Below are 24,007 nucleotides of genomic sequence, written 5' to 3' on the forward strand. Positions count from 1 at the left end.
GTGGTCCTATTTGACCACCACTGAAGAAGCAGCATTGTGTGGCATGCTTTCCTTTGTCCCTTCACCCCTTTGCCAAAAAAACCCGCAACCTTTAACCTCAGTTTTCATCTTCATTGCATATGCTGTTAGTAGCAGTTAGTTTTTTTAATGTTTTTTTCATAATTAGTAGATTTGTTAACCCTACTTTGTGGTGTGATGAGCAGAGTCACTTTTAAAAAGGCACAGGCCTTCCCATCAGCATAGCCTACTCACAGGCTGCTGCAAAAATGCTTTATGGCATGACTGCAACACCCTATGGCGGCACAGTGGCCACTGCGTGGGCATGGCCAGCAAACAGGATTGCACCCTGAGATCACTACCACTGAACCAGAAAACATGAGCATTCTTAGAGTTGAAATGTGGTGTACCACCAGAAATATATGTATATTCCTGCCAATGAAGCCCAGTGTATATTGAAGCCCAAGACCCTGACCTCATTGCACTGATTTGATTTCCAGATACTAGGAGAATCTCTGCACTCCATATCAACCTCATAGGTACTCACCATGGGACAGCCCTGCTCAATATGGAGACAGGCACTGTTGCTACTGCCACAGTTCTAGTTATCATAGCTGCCTGACAGCACTTGGGTCAAGGGAACTGCCATCAGCTACCTTGTCTGTGCTACCTATGACCACAACAACCACAGAATAGCCCCTCACTATTGTCCCTTGCTTGAGACACAGATCTGTGCACAGGGTTTGCTCACTGCAACCACAGGGATAGAATGCTCAACAAAACTCTGGAGGCTTCCAAGGTCATCTTTGTGCATGCACAGAACTTCACTGTGTATGTCTGCACAGATGACCACTTAGAAAAGCAACTATAAAACAGGTAAGCAACCTATCCTTTCACATGAGGACTTCTCATCTTTAGTTGGGGGCAAGATTACATCTAAATGTACATAATATAAACTTGACTGTGTGTGTACAGTTTTATATGAAACTTAGTAATTTCCTCAATCATGTACAACAAATCCTGGTCTAGATTTTCTTTCTTTCTTTCTTTCTTTCTTTCTTTCTTTCTTTCTTTCTTTCTTTCTTTCTTTCTTTCTTTCTTTCTTTCTTTCTTTCTTTCTTTCTTTCTTTCTAAAACCATGGCCAGTGTGCTTCTCAATTTTTGTCCTGCCAACCTACCTATGAAAAAGTGTCATCTTTAAGACCCTACAGGGATTACACTAAGTAAATATTTACAGAGAAACTCCAAGGATTGGTAACACAATATTTTAATTACTCTTTGTTGACTTATCAGGAAACAAATGTAAACACTATGACCAGAGGGAAAAATGAACACATTGTACTGACATTACAAAGAAAATCAATACGTTTCAGATGAAATCTTGTATACACATTAATGGAGTAAGCTCTGTTGAACACAGTGGGCCTTACTTCTAAGCAGAAAGACATAGTATTGTGCTGTGACAGTGCCTATAGATATGCATAATTTTCTTATTTGATTGTCAGTACAAGATAACCTGTAATATTTTGAAAGCCATGCAACAAAGAATGGTGTATTCTATGTTTAAACAATTTATAATGATGTTTTCTAGTCTGTTTACTCAAGCTAATAACATCTTCATCTTTGAATGCAAAGAGAGATAAAATTCCATTTTAATAAACTTACCCCAGGGATGTTGATCTTTTAGGGGGGTTCCTTTTATTTGGGAAAGTTACAGTAAAATCTGTTGGCACAGTTATGGTTGCTGAGCCCAGGACATAAAACTTTAATTTAAATAAACCTAAATTATTAGCTTTGTATGAATTTGATTCATAATTTTAATCAGACTGCTGAGCCTAAGACCCTAAGAAGGCCCTTTTATCTAAGAGCTCTTTCAAAGGGAAAATATCACTAATTTCAGGTTCTCATGACCTTGTCAGTCTGTGACTAGAAAAGCCATATTTGCTGAAATGCTTGATGTGTATTTGTAATACAGACAGAAACCAGCCATCAAAGATATTTGATATTAATTAGTATATACAGATAAAGATAAGCCTTGTTAAGTCTCATTGACTTAAATGGGAGAAACATATGCTAAACAATCCCATGGAAATCAATAAGATTCTATTGTGCTTAATTCGTGCTGGATTGTGACCAGTATTCCATCAGGAAATGTAATTGGATCTAGCATCAGACTCTGATTCCTGATCAGTGCACAGGATTAAGAGTACAAAGCTGTGAATTTGAACTGTCATAATATTAAAGTGAACCTGCAATTTAGGGATTTGCCTATGTCTCAAGCTATCAATCTGTGAACTGTTTGTTGATGGTTACACAAATTCCCTCTGTGATGTGGTCATGTGATCAGACTTGGCCCAAGATCTTGTACTGTTCCATGAGAGTTAGTCCCAATTATTTCCATCAGTCTCTTCATAAGTAGGAAAGTGTTTTTGTCATAGATTTTATAGGACTACATATTCGCAGTTCAGATGATGATGTGTATCTTTCCAAAACACAGACAGATAGAAAAGCTGTCCCGATCACTGTGTGACAGAGAGGTAATGGTTTGATAGTATGGGAAAGTAACCAGAGTTCTTGAAGAGGCATTTGATGCTCACCTCAGTTTTTGTGATACATTTCCCATGTACTAATAATTTGGGAATTCCACCAGCCTTTCTCTGCCTGGTGTGTTGAACTACATTAAGAATGTTAGTGCTGATTGTTCCTAGTGCTATTTTGACGTTTAGATCCAAGTCATCCTAAGAGAAAACAATTATTTGGAAATGGAATATTACACAAAGCCACAGACAGCAAACTAGAACCCTTTTAATTCCTAACTGTGTGTGTGATTCAAGTACATTTTATTGACAAATCATCTTTGATATAGCTTCATATCTTTTCTTCCAGAGCATATATTTTAAGACATTCTGGCAGGGGCTTAGATATTCGCGTTTTCAAGGCTGTATTTAAACTGGATTTGCTGGACTGCCAGGACAAAATGTCAGTGAGGTGTGCTCAGTGAACTATTGAATTATGAAAACTGGCTGGGTTTCAGCATTGTATTAATAGGTTAGGCACTCCATAGAGAAGCTATTGTTAGTGACAAGACTGTAGCTTAATAGAGCAAAAGATATATTTTCAAATGAATTGAACAAAACAGGAAGCCAAGCACACTTTCTGTACTTTTTAATTATGCTTCTCACAACAGGAGGCCTAAACTTCTCATGCTAATATAATGCAACAATTAATTTTTTTGAGCGTACAATTTCCCAGTAATTAAAAAACGTGAACGTTATAACACACCTATTTACACTGTTTTTAGGTCCTGATGTTTTCTGTATTTTTATTTCATATAAAACCTTTCTTATTCATATTGAATGATACAGAAATAGAAGTGAATATTGTCAATACTTAAGACATTCACACAGCCATTCACACATGGATATCACTATTACAATTGCAGACACATACCACCTATGTCTATACACATACCACCTAAAATATTACTTACACTTAATTGCAAAAGTGATAATGGTCCTAGTAGATGCATTGAAAGGTTATATTTACCTGGTAGGGGAGCTTCTGCCATGATCAGCGAGGCAGAACTCCCAGGGTGAGGTTTACTTATTGCATATCAGGTGTGCAACTGCTGTGGTTTCCTCAAACATGGGAAACTTTATTTGTATACTATGAGACTGCACCTGCGTTTTCCCCTAACAAGAAGAATATAACATCAAAACATTATACATCAATATTAGGTTGTGGTAGATGTACAAAAACACATGTGAAGCAGGATGATCCTCGGAATAGTAATGACTCATCATACACTTGTTGGGAAAATTATTCATCTTACCAAACCACTGGCCAGAGGAGGGGCCTGACTGGGAAAAAGTTAAACCTGGAAAGCATCATTGCCTCATTAGAAATTTTTTTTTCATATTTCAGGCATATTGGCAGCTGCTGGTTTACTGGTGCTGGTATAAATCCATACTTCCAATGTTCCAAACTATATTGTCTATGTTTCTTCTCTGATTTTTCTGCTTCTGACATTTGTGTTCAATGACAGAGTCAAAACCACAGTGGTTACGGTTTCTCAAAATGTGTTACGCTGATCTGACTAGAACTCTGGTGGCATATTTACTAAAAATTCCAATATTTTCCTCCAGATTTCAGTACTATGCAGAGCAGAAACTTGGATTGCCATTTGCCAACATGGTGCCATAATCCCAGCACCTCCAGCGCACTCCTACAACCTCCTTGCTTTTTAGCACCCCCTAGATAATTGTACAGCCCTTTGGGGGGGGGTGGTATTGCCCACTTTTGCCTACTTTGGGCACTGCTGTTCTGGACCAATGCCCTGGATGGTAGCAATTCTCCAAGATCTCAAAGATTTCTTAGCCCTGCTTTCTGAGGTACCTTAGCTAGAGATACCAGAGATTGGTCCTCAGACCTTGTATGCAGGAGGCATATGCTCTTTTACTGAACCATGATCCTGAGTCACGACATTTTTCAAAATTGTGTCAAATGTTAGCATATTGCTTCTTTTTCCACTGGGCATAGATATACTAGTTTCAGCAGCTATATGTGTCAACCCCTCACCCTACAGCATAACTATGGTATGAAATACGCAAGCAAAACTTACCTAAATTTTTAATAGAATTTATCTACTTAAGTTCAGCCATTAAAAAGAAACTTTATGCATTACTGCTTCTTAATTGCTTTCAATGTGTTGCATTAATTTCTTATTTCACAGCACAGTGGCTTAGGTTCATTAAAAGCATGGAAGTTAGTATAAAAGACTGGCATTTAAAGAGGAAAAAAAAATGAAAACATGGTGTTTGAATGGCAATTAACAGTCAGGAATAGTTGTTTACTGATATCAAACGATATAGGGCACAGTTCACTGGGAACATCTTCTGCTCATTCCCTTGAAGTAAAGAATACCTGGGCAGATGCAGTTTTTTTGTGTGGTTCCCATTCATTTGAGTGGGGCATAGGCAGAAACCATTCCTGTGGATTATGTCCAGATCAGGCCATCAAGCTCCTGCACTGGCAGGAACCTCTTCCAATGAGACATTCACTGATGCAAGTGCTCTCAGTAATGCCCTGAATATGATACAGTTAATTTAAAGTAATTACAAAAGTAAACATATAATCAGAGTTGATAAACAATTGAATTGAATTAAACAATTACACTCTCACATAACACCAGAACCAGGGGACATCCACTAAAATTGAGTGTTGGGAGAGTTAGAACAGACAAAAGAAAATATTTCTTTACTCAGTGTGTGGTTGGTCAGTGGAACTCCTTGCCACAGGATGTGGTGACGGCATCTGGCCTGGACGCCTTTAAAAGGGGATTGGACAAGTTTCTGGAGGAAAAATCCATTACAGGTTACAAGCCATGGTGTGTATGTGCAACCTCCTGATTTTAGAAATGGGCTATGTCAGAATGCCAGATGCAAGGGAGGGCACCAGGATGAGGTCTCTTGTTATCTGGTGTGCTCCTTGGGGCATTTCGTGGGCCACTGTGAGATACAAGAAGCTGGACTAGATGGGCCTATGGCCTGATCCAGTGGGGCTGTTCTTATGTTCTTATGAATGAAGTTATTTACATGTAAGTGGTTTGCACTCTGCAATTGCTGTATTCTGCTGTTATTATCAACCCTAGTGCATTGTATACAACTCTTCAAGGGGAAAAAAGACAGTATATAATGGAACTGCACCCTTTGAAGGGTATTAATATTTCAATTTACTTATAGGCTTGCTTTTACATGCCTCCAAAGTCAGCAAATTAGTTAATATGTTAATAGTATCTGTATAGCAGATATATAGTTCCTTAAATAGTGTACAAAGTGCTTCACATGTATTGATGTAATCCTTACAACAACCATATAAGCAGAGGCCCTGTATTATACATTATGCCAGGGCTTTTCAGACTGAGGTATCGTGGCACCCCAGCCTGTGGGCCCTGGCCTCTGCCCCCTTAAGGGGCGGGGGCAGGGAGGAGGCAGCGGTGCGATCCCCAGGATTGCGCCGTTCAGGGGGCTTGGGTGCACTTATCTGAGCCTTCTGGGGGTGCGGGGAGCCCTGCACGACCTTCTGCAGGGCTCCCCGCAGCTTCAGAAGTGAAAATGGAGCAATCGTGCCATATGGCATAATCGTGCCATAATCGTGCAATCGTGCGCAAAACCACTTTCACTTTCGAAGCTGCAAGGAGCCCTGCAGAAGGTCACACAGGGCTCCCTGCACTCCCAGGAGGATGCAGGAGGCTCAGGTAAGTGCACCCAAGCCCCTGCAACTCCCTGAGTGGCAAGATCCTGGGGATCGCGCTGCTGCTTTCCCGCTGCCCCCGCTGCCTCCCCCCGCAAGAACTTAGAGAACTCTCCCACAAGAACTCTCCGGGAGTTTGAAAACCACTGCATTATGCATATGTATAATTATCCCCATGCTGCAGCTGAAAAACTAAGGTTGAGAAGGAGTAACTTACCTAACAGCTCAATCCTAAAGGGCCTTTACGCTGCTGAAATAAGTATTCCAGAATCGTAAAACCTTTCACAGCTGTCGCAGCTGTGCCAGTGCCAACACTCATGGCCTGGCCACTGCCGCAAGTGGCTGAGTCCGTACAACAGTGGACAGTGGATGTCCACCGGAACAAGTAAGCCAGAGCAGGGGTTGGGAAGGAAGTGGGGAGGGAGTAGAACAGGGTGGGGACGGGTGGAACAGGGAGGTGAGGAGGGCAGATTGGGCCCGGCGAAGAGGCGGGTTTGATGGCAGCAGCACCCATCAAATCCTAGCCCTCTTCCCAGTACTGATCCACCTTCCCAGTCAACACAGACTTGCACCAACTACAGAGCAGGAACAGATCTGAGTTGACCCATGGCAGCTGCTAGGACTTACCCTGGGGAAAGGGAAGAAATGTTCCCTTACCTCGAGGAGACCTCCAGAGGCTGAAACTCCCGCATGGGAAACAGTAGAGGCCATGTTGGTTCCGCTGCATCACTGTGTGAGGCGTTACATAGGACTGGTCTGTAAGACCAGCTGATAAGTTCATGGCAAAAGTGAGAGTTGACCCAAATATGGCTCATTGTCTTATGGCACAATCCTATCCTGCACTGGAACAGCTAAACCAAGAGGCTTGCACTGTCCAAAGCGGCTCAGCCAGAGGTAAAGGGAAACTTTTCTCCTTACCTCTGGGTAAGGAATGCTGGCCCCTATGGGTTTCCTTGGACTTGCACCACCCATTGAGGTGGCAAAGTCCGAGGAGAGCTGGCAGCTTGAAGCTGCTCCAAGTTCCCCAGGAACGGGGGTTGGGATCCAGCATAAGTGCTGGATCCCAGTCCCGCCTTCCACTCCCCACCTGCCTGCCTCCAGGGCCACCTACCACCCACCCTCTCCTCACCCAGGAATGCCTCCCTCCAGCCTCCTCCCCACCTCCTCCCTGCTCACCCCAGAGCCTTGCATCAGCCCAGCCGAGCTGATGCAAGGCTTGCCAAGGAAGTCGGCACAGAGGCTTGTCTCAGCCTCCACAGGCCGGCGCACCTCCATGCACCAGCCTGGCTTACTCCTGAGGAGGCGCAAACGTGCTTTATGGCACGTTTGCGACACTCCTGGTCTGGTGCAAGGGACTTCCTAGTTTTCTGGATTGTGCCCTTAGCCACTATGCTACACCTGCTCCTCTGTTATGGTATTAATTGGAGATAGGCAAGATTTGTCCAACCACTGGCCTCGCATCCCTTCCTATTTCCACAGAGCAGTATTTTCACTTCCACTCAGAATATTCACCAGGTTACCAGAAATACTTTAATTCATCTGATAAAAAGAACAAAATTTGTTATCTATTTTCTATTTATCCATATTGAGCAGCAGTAGCAAAGCACAAGGGAAGCAGTAATGTGGTAAACTTGTTAAGGGGGAAACCCAAGGCAAAGTCAGGTAGATTGCCCTTTATCCAAACATCTGAAATCTGAACTATTCTGAAATCCCAACATTTTTGTCCTTTTAAAAAACTTTCTGTAGTGTGAACACTAGAAGGTCTTGTGCTCATTCCCATATACACTGCAGGTATAGGTTGTAAATTCTGTTCTCTGCTCTGTGGTGTGTACCTGTACAGACTTTGTTGAAAAATGTCAAAGAGGTCAGCAGATACCTGTATGGGTAACAGTAAAAAGAATAAGAGGAAGCATTTCTTATCATATTTAGGCAATTACTCCAAAATCCAGACAACTTCCTCTTCCAAGCAGTCTGGATAAGGGACACTCAGTTTGAATTGCAATTCAAAAGTAACACTAATTTGAACACCAGAGTTCACAGGCTCTTTAAACATATACAGAAAATGGTATTTGTAAAGAAAAATATATACAGTGAGAAAATGCAAGTAAGGCTTAGATCTTTTCTAGAGTATTAGTAGAGCCTGAAAAAGAATTGGGGGGGGGGGGGGGGGAAGGATAGCACCAATCTCAGACAAAGAAATAGAAATAAAAAGGGGCATATCTCAAAAGGTGCAAAAATATTTTTAACAATACTTTACAACAGGGCTTTTCAAACTGGGGCGTTGCAACGCCCCAACCTGTGGGCCCTGGCTACTGCCCCCTTAAGGGGCAGGGGCAGCCTGGAGGCAGGGAGGAGCCACTCAGCGGGTGCACTTACCCAAGCTTCCTGCAGCCTCCCGGGGGCGTGGGGGGCCCAGCACGACCTTCTGCAGGGCTCCCCACAGCTTTGAAAGTGAAAGTGGAGCTATCGCGCCCTGCCTCTGCTAAAGCAGAAGTAGAGCAGGATCACTCCGCTTTCAAAGCTGTGGGGAGCCCTGCAGAAGTTCACGCTGGGCTCCCTGCACCCCCGGGAGGCTGTAGGAGGCTTGGGTAAGTGCACCCAAGCCCCTGCAGCCCTCCTGAGCGGCACAATCCTGGGGATTGCACCGTTGCCTTCCCCCGCCCCCGCAAGCACTTAGAGTGGCTCAAACTCTCTGTGAGAGTTTGAAAACCACTGCTTTATAGTATTAAAAATTATATTTTCCTTGGCACAGTTTGAGATATGTCTCTGGTTTTGGTTTGATATTGGTGCTAATCCCCCATTCTTCTTCTGGCTGTTTCTAATCATATCATTTATAAACTGTAGCTTTTCAACAAAAAGTAGTTCACAAAGTGGTTTACATACCAAAATAAATAAATGATGGCTCCCTGCCCCTAAAGAGCTCACAATCGAAAAAAAGAAACAGACACCAGCAGATAACCACAGGAAAAGACGCCATGCTTCTTGAGGCTCTCCCCCTCTAAAGGACACCACTTTAAAGGGTGCCTCTTTGCCCAGTTAGCAGGGGTGTTTACAGACACTCTCCAGTTTCTCATCATACCTAAGGCATTTTGAGTATAACTAACTCTTTGTCAAGGCAGTGATAACTTCTTTCTCCTGAATGAGAAATTTATTTTGAGTCTTATCTTGAGAAAACTCCACTACAGGCAAAGTGCATCAACTTCCCTTTCTTCTGTCTAGGCCAAGCTGAGCTCTAAAAGCCTCTGAAAAGTTTGTGAAAAGCCAGTCAGAAAAGGGTTAAGCATGAATACAATCATGTCTCCAGACTGGAAAGCTTCTTCTGCCCAAATAACAGGATTAACATTTCAAAGGGGGGGGGGGAGATTTTAAGATAGCAATCACAGGAGGGGTCCACAATAGGATCCCAGTCTGTGACAATATTCAGACACAAGACACAGACATACATATCAGCAGAGAGACTGCTTGAGAATGGGGCTAGGGGGCCTTAGAAAAAAGGAGCTGGACAGATAAAGGCAACCAGACTAGGAATTCCGGTCATCTTGGCTGGTTTGTCACAGAATATTTTGTGCTGTTTAGCTGTTTCCCTGTTTTTAATGCTTTGAACACTGAAGGTGAGTAGAAGGGCAGGTCCTTTAGTCTTGAAGTTAAAAGAATGCCTTGGAGTCAAAAGAAAACAACTCGGACTGTGAACAGAGGCCCATTGCCAAAGACTTGTGTGTCAATAAACATGTCATGTTGCAGCTCTATTTTCCAGTAAAATATTACAATCAGACTATATTAATTAGTCTTGGGTTTCAAGAACATTGGTTTTACATGATAAGGTGGTTTCATGTACACAGGTCCATCTTTAAACCAGTTAACTAATTGCTCCCCGCACAGAAGGCCCCCCTACACTAGGGCAAACATAAAAAATAAAATTTAGTATTTTTATTAAATCATTTAACAGTCTCCAAAACAAATTGTTTTATAACTATTAACTTTTCAAAGGTAATCTACACATTTGTTCACTTGTAGACTTACATGTATGCAATTTTATATTAACATGTGCTTAGATCCATTTGGCTCATTAACTCATATGCACTTTTTAAGCACACGTTTTGATTGCTTTCCATTCTACAATGCAGATATAAAGTCTATAATACCTTTTATTTACATCTCTAAGATTCTACAGACCTTGGCTGTGAACCTGGGGTCCCAGCAAAAAATTTTTCCAAGTGGGCCTGCAGCTCCTAAGGCATGTACAGTACAAAATTTTGGCAAAAAAGACTGAATGGTTGCCTTTCACCTCCTTTTATCAGACACAACATTAATAATCAATTTACAATGCAATCCTAGGTGTGTCTACTCAGATGTAAGTCCCATTAAGTTCAGTGGCATGTACTGATAGGTAAATGTGCATAGAATTGCAGCATTTATCTTATATATTAAACTAAAATCCATTACTTTATGTTCAGTGATAGTCTGAATAAATACACCTGCAGAACGTACTACCTTCCTATGTTGTTTTGTTGTTTGAAGCAGACCTTGATTTTGAGCAGAATCAACACTGATTTTTACAAATACCGCGATGATGATGATGGTAATTATATGCTGAAATCCTTGCAGGAACTATTTCTTGCCATCCTGCAAGTTATCCATGTTATCCGTGCTTTTAGTTATCTGAATCAATCCATGTGCTTTTCCTTTTGCGTCCAGGATAGACACATGAGCTTGAAAGGTTGAATTAGCTTCTCAGTTCCCATACTTACTACTCCTTGCTTGTTTGACAGTTTTGCTGAAGTGGCACTAATTAACGTGGCGAAAGGCCAATGTTTTGCAGAACACCTATATAGTCTGGACGTACAAAACTGAGTAAATACAGACTTTGGAATCATTGTGAACAATGTCAATACTAAAGATAATTCATCATTTGAGTTCAGTATTTTTTTTTTATAATTTAAGATATTTTCCTCTGTTCCCTTAAGTGTGAATTTTATCTAAACTTTGTAGTACCCCACCATTAGTGCACTAATTCATTGGAAAGCGTTTCATGACTCAGCAAGTCTTACCCTTGGTTCCCGTGTTGTTTTTACAAATGTGAAGCCTGCTTTCTGATCTTAGCAAACACAGAGCGCCTTGCCTGTGTGTTTCATAAGTTGCCTCCACTGACCCCACTACCTGCTTCCAGAGTTATCTTGCTCTTCTGTTTTTAGTTGTTCAGCAGATGGTGCTCTAGCTCCTGTGACGCCTTCTCTTTCCTGGGCTCACAGGAAGCAGGCAAGGACAGATTCAGGAATGTGTGCTGGTTGTCACTGTTTTGCCATTGTTATGCAAGATATTCCAGTAGACAAAGAGCAAACATTGAGAACTAGAAGTGTTTTTACAGACAAAAAGTTTGAAAGAGCTTTTGCAAAGCATATCAGCTGACAAATCCTCTGTTCTTCTGGTTTCTAGAGATCCCACTGGTTTTGTATCTGTTTGCCCTCATTTCCATTACGTGGCTATGGGGAGGACTGCACATGGCTTACAGGCATCTCTGGATGTTGGTCTTCTTTGTCATTTTCAATTGCTTGCAAGTAAGTACTTTTGTATATCGTCCTTATTCATGCATAAAAATTAAGGTCAGCTTTGGGCGCAATCCTAACCAACTTTGCAGCACTGACAGCTGTGCCAATGTGGCATGCACTGCATCCTGCAGTGGGGAGGCAATCAAGGAGGCTTCCTCAAGGTAAGGGCGTGTTTGTTACCTTACCATGGGGCTGCATTGTAGCTAGGTCAGTGTTGGAAAGATGGTTAGGACTATGCCCTAAGTTGGTTACAGCATATCTATATATTTCCATGTATAATGTTCATTGAATAATCAGGACAGTTAAGGCTGTTTCAAGTCAATATCTACTCACAAGCAGAAAAAGAAAAGCAGAATAAATAGTCCAGATTATAGCAGTAAGTAATCTACATTTATTGTAGATTTTTAAAAAAACAAAAACTTTTTTTTCCCCCAAAAGAGTGTACCTTACATTGTAGTAATTAGTGACAGATAGAATAAGCTCCAGGAATATAGTTAGCATAGAAAAAAATTCTTTCAGGTTGTAGATTGTACTTTGTAAAACAGACATGAAACAAGCAAGCAGTCTCCAGTGTCCAAAGAAAGCAACATTTAGCAAAGTGGAATAGCAACAAGTTATTATGATTGAGATTCTAGGTGGTGTACTGTCTGTCTGTTACCACTAGCTTCCTGTTTGCAGCCTTTAGCCTTTTCCCCAACTCCGTACAACACCTTCCAGTTTTCTCAGTTTAACTTTTTTTAAAAATCCCATCTCCTTATTCCAGAGGTTCCCAAACTCTTCTGAAGAGTTTGGGGGGGGAGGGGTGGTGACAGTTTTTGGATGAAAACCAGAAGTGGGTTGCCATCATATCAGGGAGCTGTTTTAAGGCACAGGGAGGCCCACAGAGTGGACCACAGGCACCCTGAACCTTCTGGAGGACCATAGTGACCACCAGATATGTGTAAAAATCCCTTTTGTCACGGTGGCGGCACAACTGCGGGAGTGTTATTGTGACATCACCCCTCCCTTAAGGGGATAGCGACCATTTTTCATTTACTGGGGTGTCATGGCACCCTAGTTTGGGAACAGCTGCCTTATTCTCATTTTTCTAGCTCCATAGCCAATGAGTACTTCAATCATACTCTAGTTCAGCAGTTCCCAAACTGAATCTTGACCCACTGGTAGGTCGTGAACCAACTTTTTGTGGGACCTATGGTGGAAGCAGAGGCTTCAATTAAACCAGATGGAAAGGTCAGATAACTGATTGCCTCAATCTCTGGGGCTATTCAAAAATCAGATAGCTACTAATTGCCCTGCAAAGAGCTCAGCTCCTGCAGTTTGCCATGTTTGATCGTCTTTTTTCTGGTTATTATTACTTTTTTGTATATAAAAAGTAATTATTTCTAGATCTCCTTCTTTAAAAGAAAAAGTTAGAAAAGATACAAAAAAGAATGACTGAAATTAACCAGGAGTAAGGGAAAGATAAAGTTGGAGATTTTTACTTCAAGAAAAAGTTGACTAAGAGGTGACGTGATACAGGTTTTTAAAATGATATGTGGTGTGGGGAGAATGGATGGAGTCATTTTTCTTCCTCACTCATAAGAGGAACACCCTCCCCCAGGAGATCCATCTAGCTTCCACCTTACTAACTTGCCTGCTACCTTCTTAAGATCTCTTTGTCAAGACAGGTGTTTAACTTGTCAAGGTAACATTCTGTTTGTTCGGCTATCTAGATACCTCTGTGCTCTCCAGTTGTGGTCCGGTTGTTAATAAAGCTTATTTTGATGGTTTTAAATTTTTTGTTTGCTGCTTCCAGCACTTGGAGAAGTGGGAAAACAAGATAAAACCATCTCCTTAATCAAGGGTGGTCAGCCTTTCAACTGTCAGACTCCTGGTCCTTTAACAATTGTGTAGCTTGTCATCTGTGAGATGGACATTAAGAGTCAAACATCCCCTATTTTCATGCCATCATCCCAGTCCAGACCAAGGCCTCATGTGGTTGCTAGCTTAGAGTAAAACAAGTTCTTCGCTGAAAAATGACACATTTAGGGTCCTGCCCTATTCAACTTTCCAGCGCCATTGCATCCACAGTGCAGCCATGATGTAAGGCAACAAACATTCCCTTAGCTTGAGCAGGCCTCCGTGTCTGCCCCCCCCCACAGGATGCAGCGCTCGCCCCGTTGACACAGCTGCATTAGTGCTGGAAAGTTGGTTAGGACTGGGTTGTTAGTGTTGCATTTATTTTGGCCGTAAGATGCTTGCATGGTTTTCACACATGAAGGCAAATAGATTTTGTGTTAGGACTTATGTCCATCGCCATCTGCTTCATGTACACTCCCTTCCTTGCATGCAGTGCCTCTTGTGTAATTACTTGCAGATTTGAGATGTATCCTCTATCCAGTGGCAATGTATGTGGATGTTCTGTAACGAACACATCTTGGCTCAGTGATTCCCATACACGTTGATGATAAGTCCTGTTGGGGAAAGTGTGACATTAATAATATAGGTGGTTTCACTTCTGATCAAGGGGTGGAGCAAATATATAGGTCAAGAGCAAAGGCTGCAGTTCAACACATACCTGCATGGGAGTGTCAATCAACATTGACTGGACTGAAAATCTATTGCTAGGTTTATAATCAAAGGTTTTGGAGTACCTGGCTTAAATGAATATGCGCCATCAACTTTTGTCATCTTTTTGACAGTGAAATTCATTTTTGTAAGTATGAATGTCTCTCACAGTTGGATGCAAAACTCAGAAAAATAGCAGGAAATGTGTTGGTTGCTACCTGCAGTCTGGCAGTCTGTTTTTATTTTAGATTACTAGTGTTAACAAACATCATGATATTAAAAAGAACAAAAACATAGATGCTGCAGAGTAAGATGGAAGATGCTTCAAATAAAATCAGCATTAAATCAGTATATATTCATTATGGCTGTGAGCACATTATGGGTGCTACGCTTCTTCTAAAATGCATCCAGGACTTGATGGTACCTGTTCCTGTGTGTGCGTGTAGAGTTGTCCATACTCTACTCTTACTAGGAGCTCTCTGTGGTTTCCTATCCAGGGATTGAAATCATGTTCATACCTGTGTAGCTTCAGCAGTTATGCAGCATCAGATGCTTCTAGATTATTGGGCTTTATCAGATGCTTCTACTGGGCCTTATCATTTTTTTAAATGATAGTGAATAATGCTTCCAGAAACGAGGTGTAGGATTGAGCTGTTTGTGTTTCTGTTAACAGTCAGTGGCTATGGTATGTTTTTGAACAACAGAATGTCAGTGAGGGTTTTCCCACCAAAGTTATATCTAAATAACCCTGTTTATTAAAACAGAAATAATTCTAAGAGGCTATGACTGAATTCTTGCTTTTTCAAAGCAGAGACTATATATAATGGGCTGTACCCTATGATAATTATTTATAAGCACCATTGAAATCAATGAGACGAGTTTGTGACCCAAGTTTGTCACATTCGTTTCAATGTGACTTAGTCATGACTACTGTTGCTAGAGTACCACCCTGTATTAATAAATACAATGTAAGAATATTTAAAGTTTCAAAGCACATTTCATAAATAAACCAAATGAAAATAATTGTAACACCTCCATTAAAAAAACAAAACATGATTTTGCAAGTAATCAACCTCTTCAAACTCTGGTGTTGCTTCTGGCTGTTTTGAATTTTGTCAGGGATTAACCTGGATGCTAGTTACAGGCTATGATTAGTCTCTCATGAGATTGTTCCCCTTACTGATGATTCATCTAGTGGTCCTCTGGGTTCAAGTGTCTCCGTGTTCCATTTGGGCAGAACAGAACTGGGATTCCATTGGTGTACTGCCTACCTTACTGCCCAACAATCTGCTTGTCTGAGCTGGCCAAGATCTCTAGCATGGTGCTGGAGTTGTTGGTGCTAGGGGAGGTTGGCACCTGTGCTAGAGCTCTGGTATAGGAGGTGCTCAGAATTTTGTGGCAACCATGGGCTTGTCTCAGCTAATTACTGCCACAACACATGTGGTGGGACACATGTTGTGATGGGACACATGGGCAGGTGGATGATGTTTTGGGTGTGCATTTAGGATAATTGCAGCCTTTATCTTCACAGAAGCAGGGGAATGAATTGTTTGTTCCACCTCCAGAAGCTGATGGATCCAGATGGATTCCTGAAAACTCTGGTGGATTTTTCTGCTGCCAGGTGCACTGACTTATACAATGCCCTCAGAAGTGAGGAAATGGTCAGGGCAGTGGATCAAATCAGTTCTGAGCGGCCTCTCCCCCATTGTAGAGCAAAAGAGCCTCCCTAGTTCTCTATGGAGCTACATGCAATGAAAGACCTTGGCAGATGTCTTGAGCAGGGGTGTCCAAACATTTTGGCAGGAGGGCCACATCATCTCCCTGACACTGTGTTTGGGCTGGGAAAAAATGAATTAATTTACATTTAAGATTTGAATAAATTTACATACATGAGTACATTAGAGAATGAATGAAGGTCTTGCAGTAGCTCAAGGCTTATAAAAAGTCATGCACAAAGCAAGACCACCCTTTCATTCGCTGCCACTGCTGCATCACAGACTTGAAACAGCAAGTAGTGGAGAGAGCCCTCATCCCACAGCTCAGGTGAGAAGTCAGGCAGTCATCCTCATGCTGAGACCAGTTGCATTGGGCCAGCACAGGCTCCAGCAAGTCTCTGGAGGGCCAGAGGCTCATTGGAGACTGGGGGCTCCCTGACAGCCACAAGTGGCTCCTGGGCCGGGGTTTGGGCACCCCTGGTCTTGAGCAACAGTGGCAGAAAACTTATGACAAGCCAAAAATGAACACACATTGAAGCCTACCCTGATTGTGATGGCAGCAAAAAATTGTTTTTTCCTCTGCAATCATTGTGTCTGTGAAGAGCTGAGCTAGTTTGAATTGTTCAGGACCTACTCCATCTGATCTCCCAGGGAAGAGAGGATAGCTTGGCTGCTCGCTGTGAATTTGCTAGGTGCAGATAAAATTGCTCACATCCACAATGACTTTGACTCCGTATTGACAATGCCAGGCCGTGTTTCCTTAGCACCTGTTGGTCTTGTTCTTTTGTATTCTTTACAGCTTGTACAACCTGAGGATGTGGTCAGGATCCTTTGGAATGTGAGGCTAGCTGTGTGCCCACTTGACTTTTGTCAGGCTTGGCTTTTTAGATTTGCCCAGGGGATATTGGTCAAGCAGACAGAGAGAGTGATGAATTCAGCTGTGATAGAAGGGATTTTGCTAGCTGTGTTGAAAGTGGCTGTGCTCTGTTCTCTTCTGAAGAAACCCACCCTGGATCACATCATATTGGAGAGTTACTAGACAATCTCAAAGCTCCCATTTCTGGGCAAGGTGATCAAATAAATGGCAGCATCTCAGATCCAGAGGGTCCTGGATGAAGCAGATTATCTGGATTCACTTTCTGGTTCTCGAAACCACAATCTGGTTTCAAACCAGGCTTTAGGATGGAAGAAGCCTTGTTCAACCTGATGGATGACCTTCACCACAGACTGAACAGGAGGAGTGCACCCATGTTGGCTAAACATTAATAAAAATAGTGGCATAACTAGGGTATTTGACACCCAGCGTGGCCTACTCAAAGTCATGGGTAGACCAAGCCTCTGCCTCAAGATCCCTGGGGGAGTCCAGGTCTGCTGGCTGCTCAGCAGCACATTTGGACACCCAGGATGAACCACCCCACCTGTGGTGCACTATTTAATAGGACTGTGCAATAAGCTGTGATCAGGACCTTCTTGGCTCATATATCTGATATCTACCATGAATTCCCTAAGGGGCCCTGTCAAGCTACACAGCTGCATACTTAATTGCCAAGAAAGCCACTTGGAACAACATGTACGGCTTAAGAAATTGGCATCTGTGGATCCACTGAGAAGAGTGTATTTGTTGAGTTTTGAATTATCTGTGCTGTTTGAAAGACAGAAAATAATCTGTTTACAGAACTAGCCTAAGAATTGTTGTTGTTGCCTTTTGAAATGTGGGAGTGAAACAGATTTTATCTGAAGTGTGGTTTACAGTGTGGGTGTGCAGCCGACTGTAACCTGGGTGTACCCAGTTTTCTTTCATATTCAAAGTTGCATGCATTTGGAATTTCCAACTATAAACAGATAGATGAAAGCTAGTTTTCCATTTCTAAGCTTAGTTACCAGTTTCATGCCTTTGGGTATCTTTGAAACACTTCTATTTAGTGTCACCTATTTCAAAATATCCTGAGGGCAGTAAGAGTCAAAATACATATATGTATTTAACACAAGTCAACTATATTGACAGTGTACAGTGACTATATATGCAGTGGTTCTCAAACTTTTTAGCACCGGGACCCACTTTTTAGAATCTGTCAGGACCCATTGGAAGTGATGTCATTAACCTGGAAGTGAGGTCATGGTCGGAAGTGACATCATCAAGTAGGAAAATTTTTAACACCCCCATACAACCAAATCAAATCAAATCAATTAAGTAACAGCGCAATCCTATCTTATGCTGGAACAGGCAGGCCAGGAGCCCTGTGCTGTATCCAGCCCAAGACTGGGGCCAGAACTGGCTCAGCCAGAGACAAGGGGAAACTCTTCCTCTTACCCCCAGGTAAGCCACCACAGCCCCATTGGGTCTCCTTGGATCTGCACCACCTCAGGAGGTGATGCAAATCCAAGGAGAACGGAGCGGCTTGGAGCTGCTCCGCGCTACTCGGGGAACAGGGTTGGGATCCCCGCCTGCCCACCCCACGGAACGCCCTCCCCTTGCCCTGGAACAAGCAACCTTCCCTGTCCACATCGGCGCAGTAGCTGGATGCAGCCTCCATGGGCTGGTGTGCGCACTTGCACCAGCCCAGCCAACTCACGAGGAGGCGCAAATGTGCTTTACAGCACATTTGTGACCCTCCTGGGTCGGTGCAAGGGACTTGCGCCAGCCAAACTGATAGTTAGGAATGCGCCCTAAGTAATTTAAAAGTTTTCAATTAGTATAAGTTTAAAAATATATTTAAAATAAAGAGAACCCTTCGCTGATCTGTTTAAAAAAAAATTTCCCCAAACATCCCAAAGGCTGCAATCCTATCCACATTTGAAAAATAAAATACCCATTGAAATGAATGGGGGCCCACCTGAAATTGGCTTGTGATCAACCAAATGGGTCCCTACCCACAGTTTGGGAAACACAGGAGTAATGCCTACAAAGCTTCCATTGTGTGTATTCAATGAGGTGCCTCTTGCATGTATGCAAGAACATACACAGAGTCAGCATAGGCGATGATTTTTTGCTCACATTTGGAGGTTTCCCCATAGGCAGGAGTTGGTACAAGCCGCTCTTTCTCCAGCAGTGGCTCATGTGAGCCAAACCTCTCTTTGTTAAACTCCTTTGGATCTTCTTTGAGTTAGTCTTACCTAGACCCCAGTTGTCTCTATGTGTTTTCAAGACAGCTTCATGCCAGATGTTCTGTTTTTCTCATTTCCTTTCTTCTTTTCAGGGTCTTTATATCTTTGTGGTGTATTTTATTCTACACAACGAACTCTGCTGCCCTGTAAAAGCAAGTTATACCGTTGAAATGAATGGACATACAAGTCCAGGCTCTGCATTTTTCACGCATGGCAGTGGCATGCCCCCAGCAGGAGCAGAGATCAGCAAATCTACTCAGAACCTTATAGCTGCTATGGAAGAGGTATGTGCGTAATTTTACTTCAGCCTATCAAAAAGATAGTGGGCCGAGTTTAATAAGAACCCCTGAAATGCAAGTATGAGAATCAGGGTGATCCAGTGGATCTTCAAATGAGTCTGGGAGATCTAGGTTCATGTCTTTTGTCTCACAAAAGACAATAACAGTGCAAAGTGGGGGGGGGGGAGAGAGAACACAGGACTATATATGTTTACCTTAACTAACAGCCCAATTCTAACTAAAAAATAAAACCCTCACTGAGGCAGCTGCACCAATTGAGCATGCACTGCATCCTACAAGGGGGCGCGAGTCAGTTCCTGATGTCTCCTCAAGGTAAGGGAACATTTGTTCCTTTATCCTGGGGTAATCCTCCACATCCTGCAAGGGTGGTCCAGTCACTGAGGTCTTCTTGTGGTAAGGGAACATTTGTTCCTTTACCCCAAGTGTTTCTCCACTGACCCAATGGGTCAACATAGGCTTACTCGGTTGTGCTCCAGCCGGTTTGCTAGTGTTAAGTTCAAGGAGTGTAAGGGAGAAGGAATTGGAGAAGGAACGGACTAAGATATTGGTTCAAGTTGCTGCCACCAGTATCTAGCCCTTCCCTCCCAGTTCTGCTTCCCACCTATCCCCTCCCCACCCAGACACTACTTTGGTTTAAAATCTGATGACAGCAGGGGACAGGGTTGAGCAGTGAAGTGGCTAAGTTTGCAGACGACACCAAACTTTTCCGAGTGGTAAAGACCAGAAGTGATTGTGAGGAGCTCCAGAAGGATCTCTCCAGAATGGGCAGCAAAATGGCAGATGCGCTTCAATGTCAGTAAGTGTAAAGTCATGCACATTGGGGCAAAAAATCAAAACTTCACATATAGGCTGATGGGTTCTGAGCTGTCTGTGACAGATCAGGAGAGAGATCTTGGGGTGGTGGTGGACAGGTCGATGAAAGTGTCGACCCAATGTGCGGCGGCAGTGAAGAAGGCCAATTCTATGCTTGGGATCATTAGGAAGGGTATTGAGAACAAAACGGCTAGTATTATAATGCCGTTGTACAAATCGATGGTAAGGCCACACCTGGAGTATTGTGTCCAGTTCTGGTCGCCGCATCTCAAAAAAGACATAGTGGAAATGGAAAAGGTGCAAAAGAGAGCGACTAAGATGATTACGGGGCTGGGGCACCTTCCTTATGAGGAAAGGCTACGGCGTTTGGGCCTCTTCAGCCTAGAAAAGAGACGCTTGAGGGGGGACATGATTGAGACATACAAAATTATGCAGGGGATGGACAGAGTGGATAGGGAGATGCTCTTTACACTCTCACATAATACCAGAACCAGGGGACATCCACTAAAATTGAGTGTTGGGCGGGTTAGGACAGACAAAAGAAAATATTTCTTTACTCAGCGCGTGGTCGGTCTGTGGAACTCCTTGCCACAGGATGTGGTGCAGGATGTGGTGATTGGACGAGTTTCTGGAGGAAAAATCCATTATGGGGTACAAGCCATGATGTGTATGCGCAACCTCCTGATTTTAGGAATGGGTTAAGTCAGAATGCCAGCTGTAGGGGAGGGCTACCGTCTGTCTTGAAAATTCTTCAAGAACCAAGGAAAGAGGGTGGTTGTGGCATTTTATTTATTTTGACGTACTTTTGTAAAGTCAGAAGATCTCAGTACAGTTGCAACAGGCAATTCTCTTCAGGCAATAAAGTCAAACGATGTATTTACTGTGATTAATCAAAAGGAGAATACTATCAGGGTGGTTAGGAGAGCCACTAGGGAGCAGTGGTGTAGAGATTCATTTTGAAGTACAGGAGCCATTTGTGGTACCCCATAGTTATGCCACACTAAGGCAGTACACACACACACACACACACATCAACTTCAACCATCTGATTTTAGCAATTCCATCTCCAGGTCCCATCTTCTAGTTGGCAAGCCATCCAATTTCTTTTTCCCTTCAGTCAGTTAGATACATGTACCCCACATTTCTGTTTTTAACTTTTAACAACACAGAATTCATCCATTTCCTCCTCCTGGCACAATCTATCAGTTCCTTCCACATCTGGGATGGAGGATAATGTAAAAAAATAGCAAAGTTGGCCAGCAGGCTGACATACTAGAGCTTCTGGGATGGGTGAGACTGAGAAAGAAGAAAAACCAAAGGACCACATTCCCAGCTTCTTGCAGTGTTGACCTTGGAGGTTTCCAGAACTTTGTCAAGTGTTCTGCTCCTGCACTCAAGGGTAGATTACATGCACAGTTGTGTGTCTCAAGCACAGGAAGAATGCACAATCCTCCAGTTCCATTTTGATTACTATTAAAGCAACATAATTTCAAAATGCTTTCCCTTTGTGTTCTGCTCCCAAAAGACAATACTTTATTTCAGTTTTATAGTTCCCACATAAAGGGAAAACAAGACTAGGTGGAGTTGGAGGAATATTTTTTCCCCAAATACAGCATTTTTCAATTCACATTTGGTCAAATCCAATGCAAATGGATGCAAAGCCTGTCTACGGATAGGGTGATCCCACTCTACCTTGATAGTTGTGGAATTTAGGCATATACAACATGTGAACTTCACCTTGGTCTTTCAGCTACATGGAGGAGACTCATCTCCATGGAATCTCACCTGGAGCCTACCAGCTTATAGGAGTCCTACTGGATTCCATTCACTATTAAGTACATAAGAAGAGCCCTGCTGACTCTGGCCAAGGGCCCATCTACTCCAGCTTCCTGTACCTTACAGTGACACATTGGATGCCTTGGGGGGCACTCAAGATAACAAGATACCTGTATCCTGTTGCATCTTGCATTCAGAGATAGGTTACCTCTAAAACCAGGAGTTTGCATGGAGTCATCTTGGCTTATAACCAATGATGGACTTGTCTTCCATAAATCCATCCGATCCCCTTTTAAAGACATCTAGGCCAGGTGCCATCACAACATCCAGAGGCAAGGAGTTCCGCTGATTAATTATGCATTCAGTAAAGAAATATTTCCTGTTGTCTGTTCTAACTCTCCCACCAGTCAGTTTTAGTTGAAGGGTTTTAGGGCCCAACCCTACCCAGTGTGCGTGTCAGTACAGTGCATGCTGCACCAGTGCTAGCTATCACAAAAGTGCCAGAAAGCATAGTGTGGCAGCTGCAAGTGTGTGCTTCACCTAACAATCTCTTTACTTTACCTATACAACCAAGTAGGGGAGCACCAACCCATCCCAGTCACCCTCCATTATACCTCTGCTAGGGAGCCAGTTCCATTAGTAGAATTTTCATTGATCCTTGGAAACGCTTTTTGCAGAGAATTGTATGTTGCATTTTTTCATAATAACTGTAGACATCTTAATTTTTTTTTCTAAAGATGCCAGCAGACTGGGAGAGGGTGTCGTTAAGGCCACCCAGTCAGGCCAGTGCTGTCTTTAAGCAGAGTCCACACAATGGCAGTGTCTTTACAACTCCTGGAGGTTTTAGTACCAGCTCCTTGGTGGCTGATGAAGAATCACAAGAATTTGATGATCTAATATTTGCATTAAAAACTGGTAAGTACAATTTCTCTCCTTCTTTGAAGCACGCATTATGGTTTGAAATCCAACAGGTTTTGTAAAGATCTAGTATGCTTTTTGCAAAAGCTTTCTGGCTGGTAGTGTAAATTAAAGCAGCAATCTTGTTTAAGCACAAATGTGTATTTCCTAGGCAAACGTTAATACAGAGATTATTTAAAAGGTCTACAAAACCAGATTTAATTAAAAGGCATTATGCTTTTGCCTTAACACTTACAGATGTCAGGGTACTGAGCTAGGCTGGAAATGTTTAATGGACTTTCCCAAGTGCTTGAGCTACACTTCGTATTTTTGCATGAAATGGTATTCTTAGGGTGCTGAGTCACTGCTTGTTGTGGAGTCAACAAATATCCTCAGACTTATACTTGTTTGTATTTTTGGAGGAGAAGTATTATGTAAGCAGGAAGTACTATAATGTATCAGTTGGGATTATACATCCTTGCTTATTTTGGTCCTCAGGAATATTTCAAGCAGAAGGCCAGTGTCAGGATCCACAAATAAGCAGAAATCAATTCTGAGTCCAGAATTGTAAGGTTCAGGCAAGTACAGGAGAGGCAGGGAAGCTGGTTACAGTCACAGCTGGAGTAGGAAGCAGGCCAGGAAACCAGAAATACATCTTATGTATTTACTGTATTTCTACCCTGCCTTTCTCCCCCAAAGGTACCCAAGGCAGCTTAGAAAGTCCACAAGCAACACATAGACTATGGCCTGTTGCAATGGCCAAGTCTACAGGTAGGAAGAGAAAGTTATATGGGGACCTGTGTAAATCAAAACTAATCAGAGTGAAAGTAGAGATAGGAAAGGAGGCTACTTGGACCAAGGAAGCCCACAGCTAAAGTGAAATCATGGTGAAGGGAGCAAGGATTCTGCTTAACACATAGAAAGACCAAAGGCTCCAGAGAGCTGATAAACACAAACATACTCCATTGCATGCCGTTGCTGATATGATGGCAGCAGCAAAAAAGAGTTTTTGCAGATGTGATAGTGGCAAATGAAATTAACCGCGGTTAAACAGCCATTA

The 24,007-nt window shown here is 42.6% G+C and overlaps 1 protein-coding gene across 1 annotated transcript in view; it reads left to right on the forward strand.

Moving 5' to 3' along the window:
- The window catches only part of ADGRV1 (adhesion G protein-coupled receptor V1), a 294,630-nt gene that overhangs the window by 267,165 nt on the left and 3,458 nt on the right, over positions 1-24,007 (forward strand). Inside the window, exons 88-90 of the mRNA XM_066613579.1 lie at positions 11,683-11,804; positions 19,255-19,446; positions 22,788-22,965. Coding sequence (XP_066469676.1) covers positions 11,683-11,804; positions 19,255-19,446; positions 22,788-22,965 — 492 coding nt within the window. The remainder of the gene's footprint in view (positions 1-11,682; positions 11,805-19,254; positions 19,447-22,787; positions 22,966-24,007) is intronic.

Source organism: Tiliqua scincoides, chromosome 2 (genome assembly GCF_035046505.1).
Source record: "Tiliqua scincoides isolate rTilSci1 chromosome 2, rTilSci1.hap2, whole genome shotgun sequence".
Classification (NCBI taxonomy): Eukaryota; Metazoa; Chordata; class Lepidosauria; order Squamata; family Scincidae; genus Tiliqua; species Tiliqua scincoides.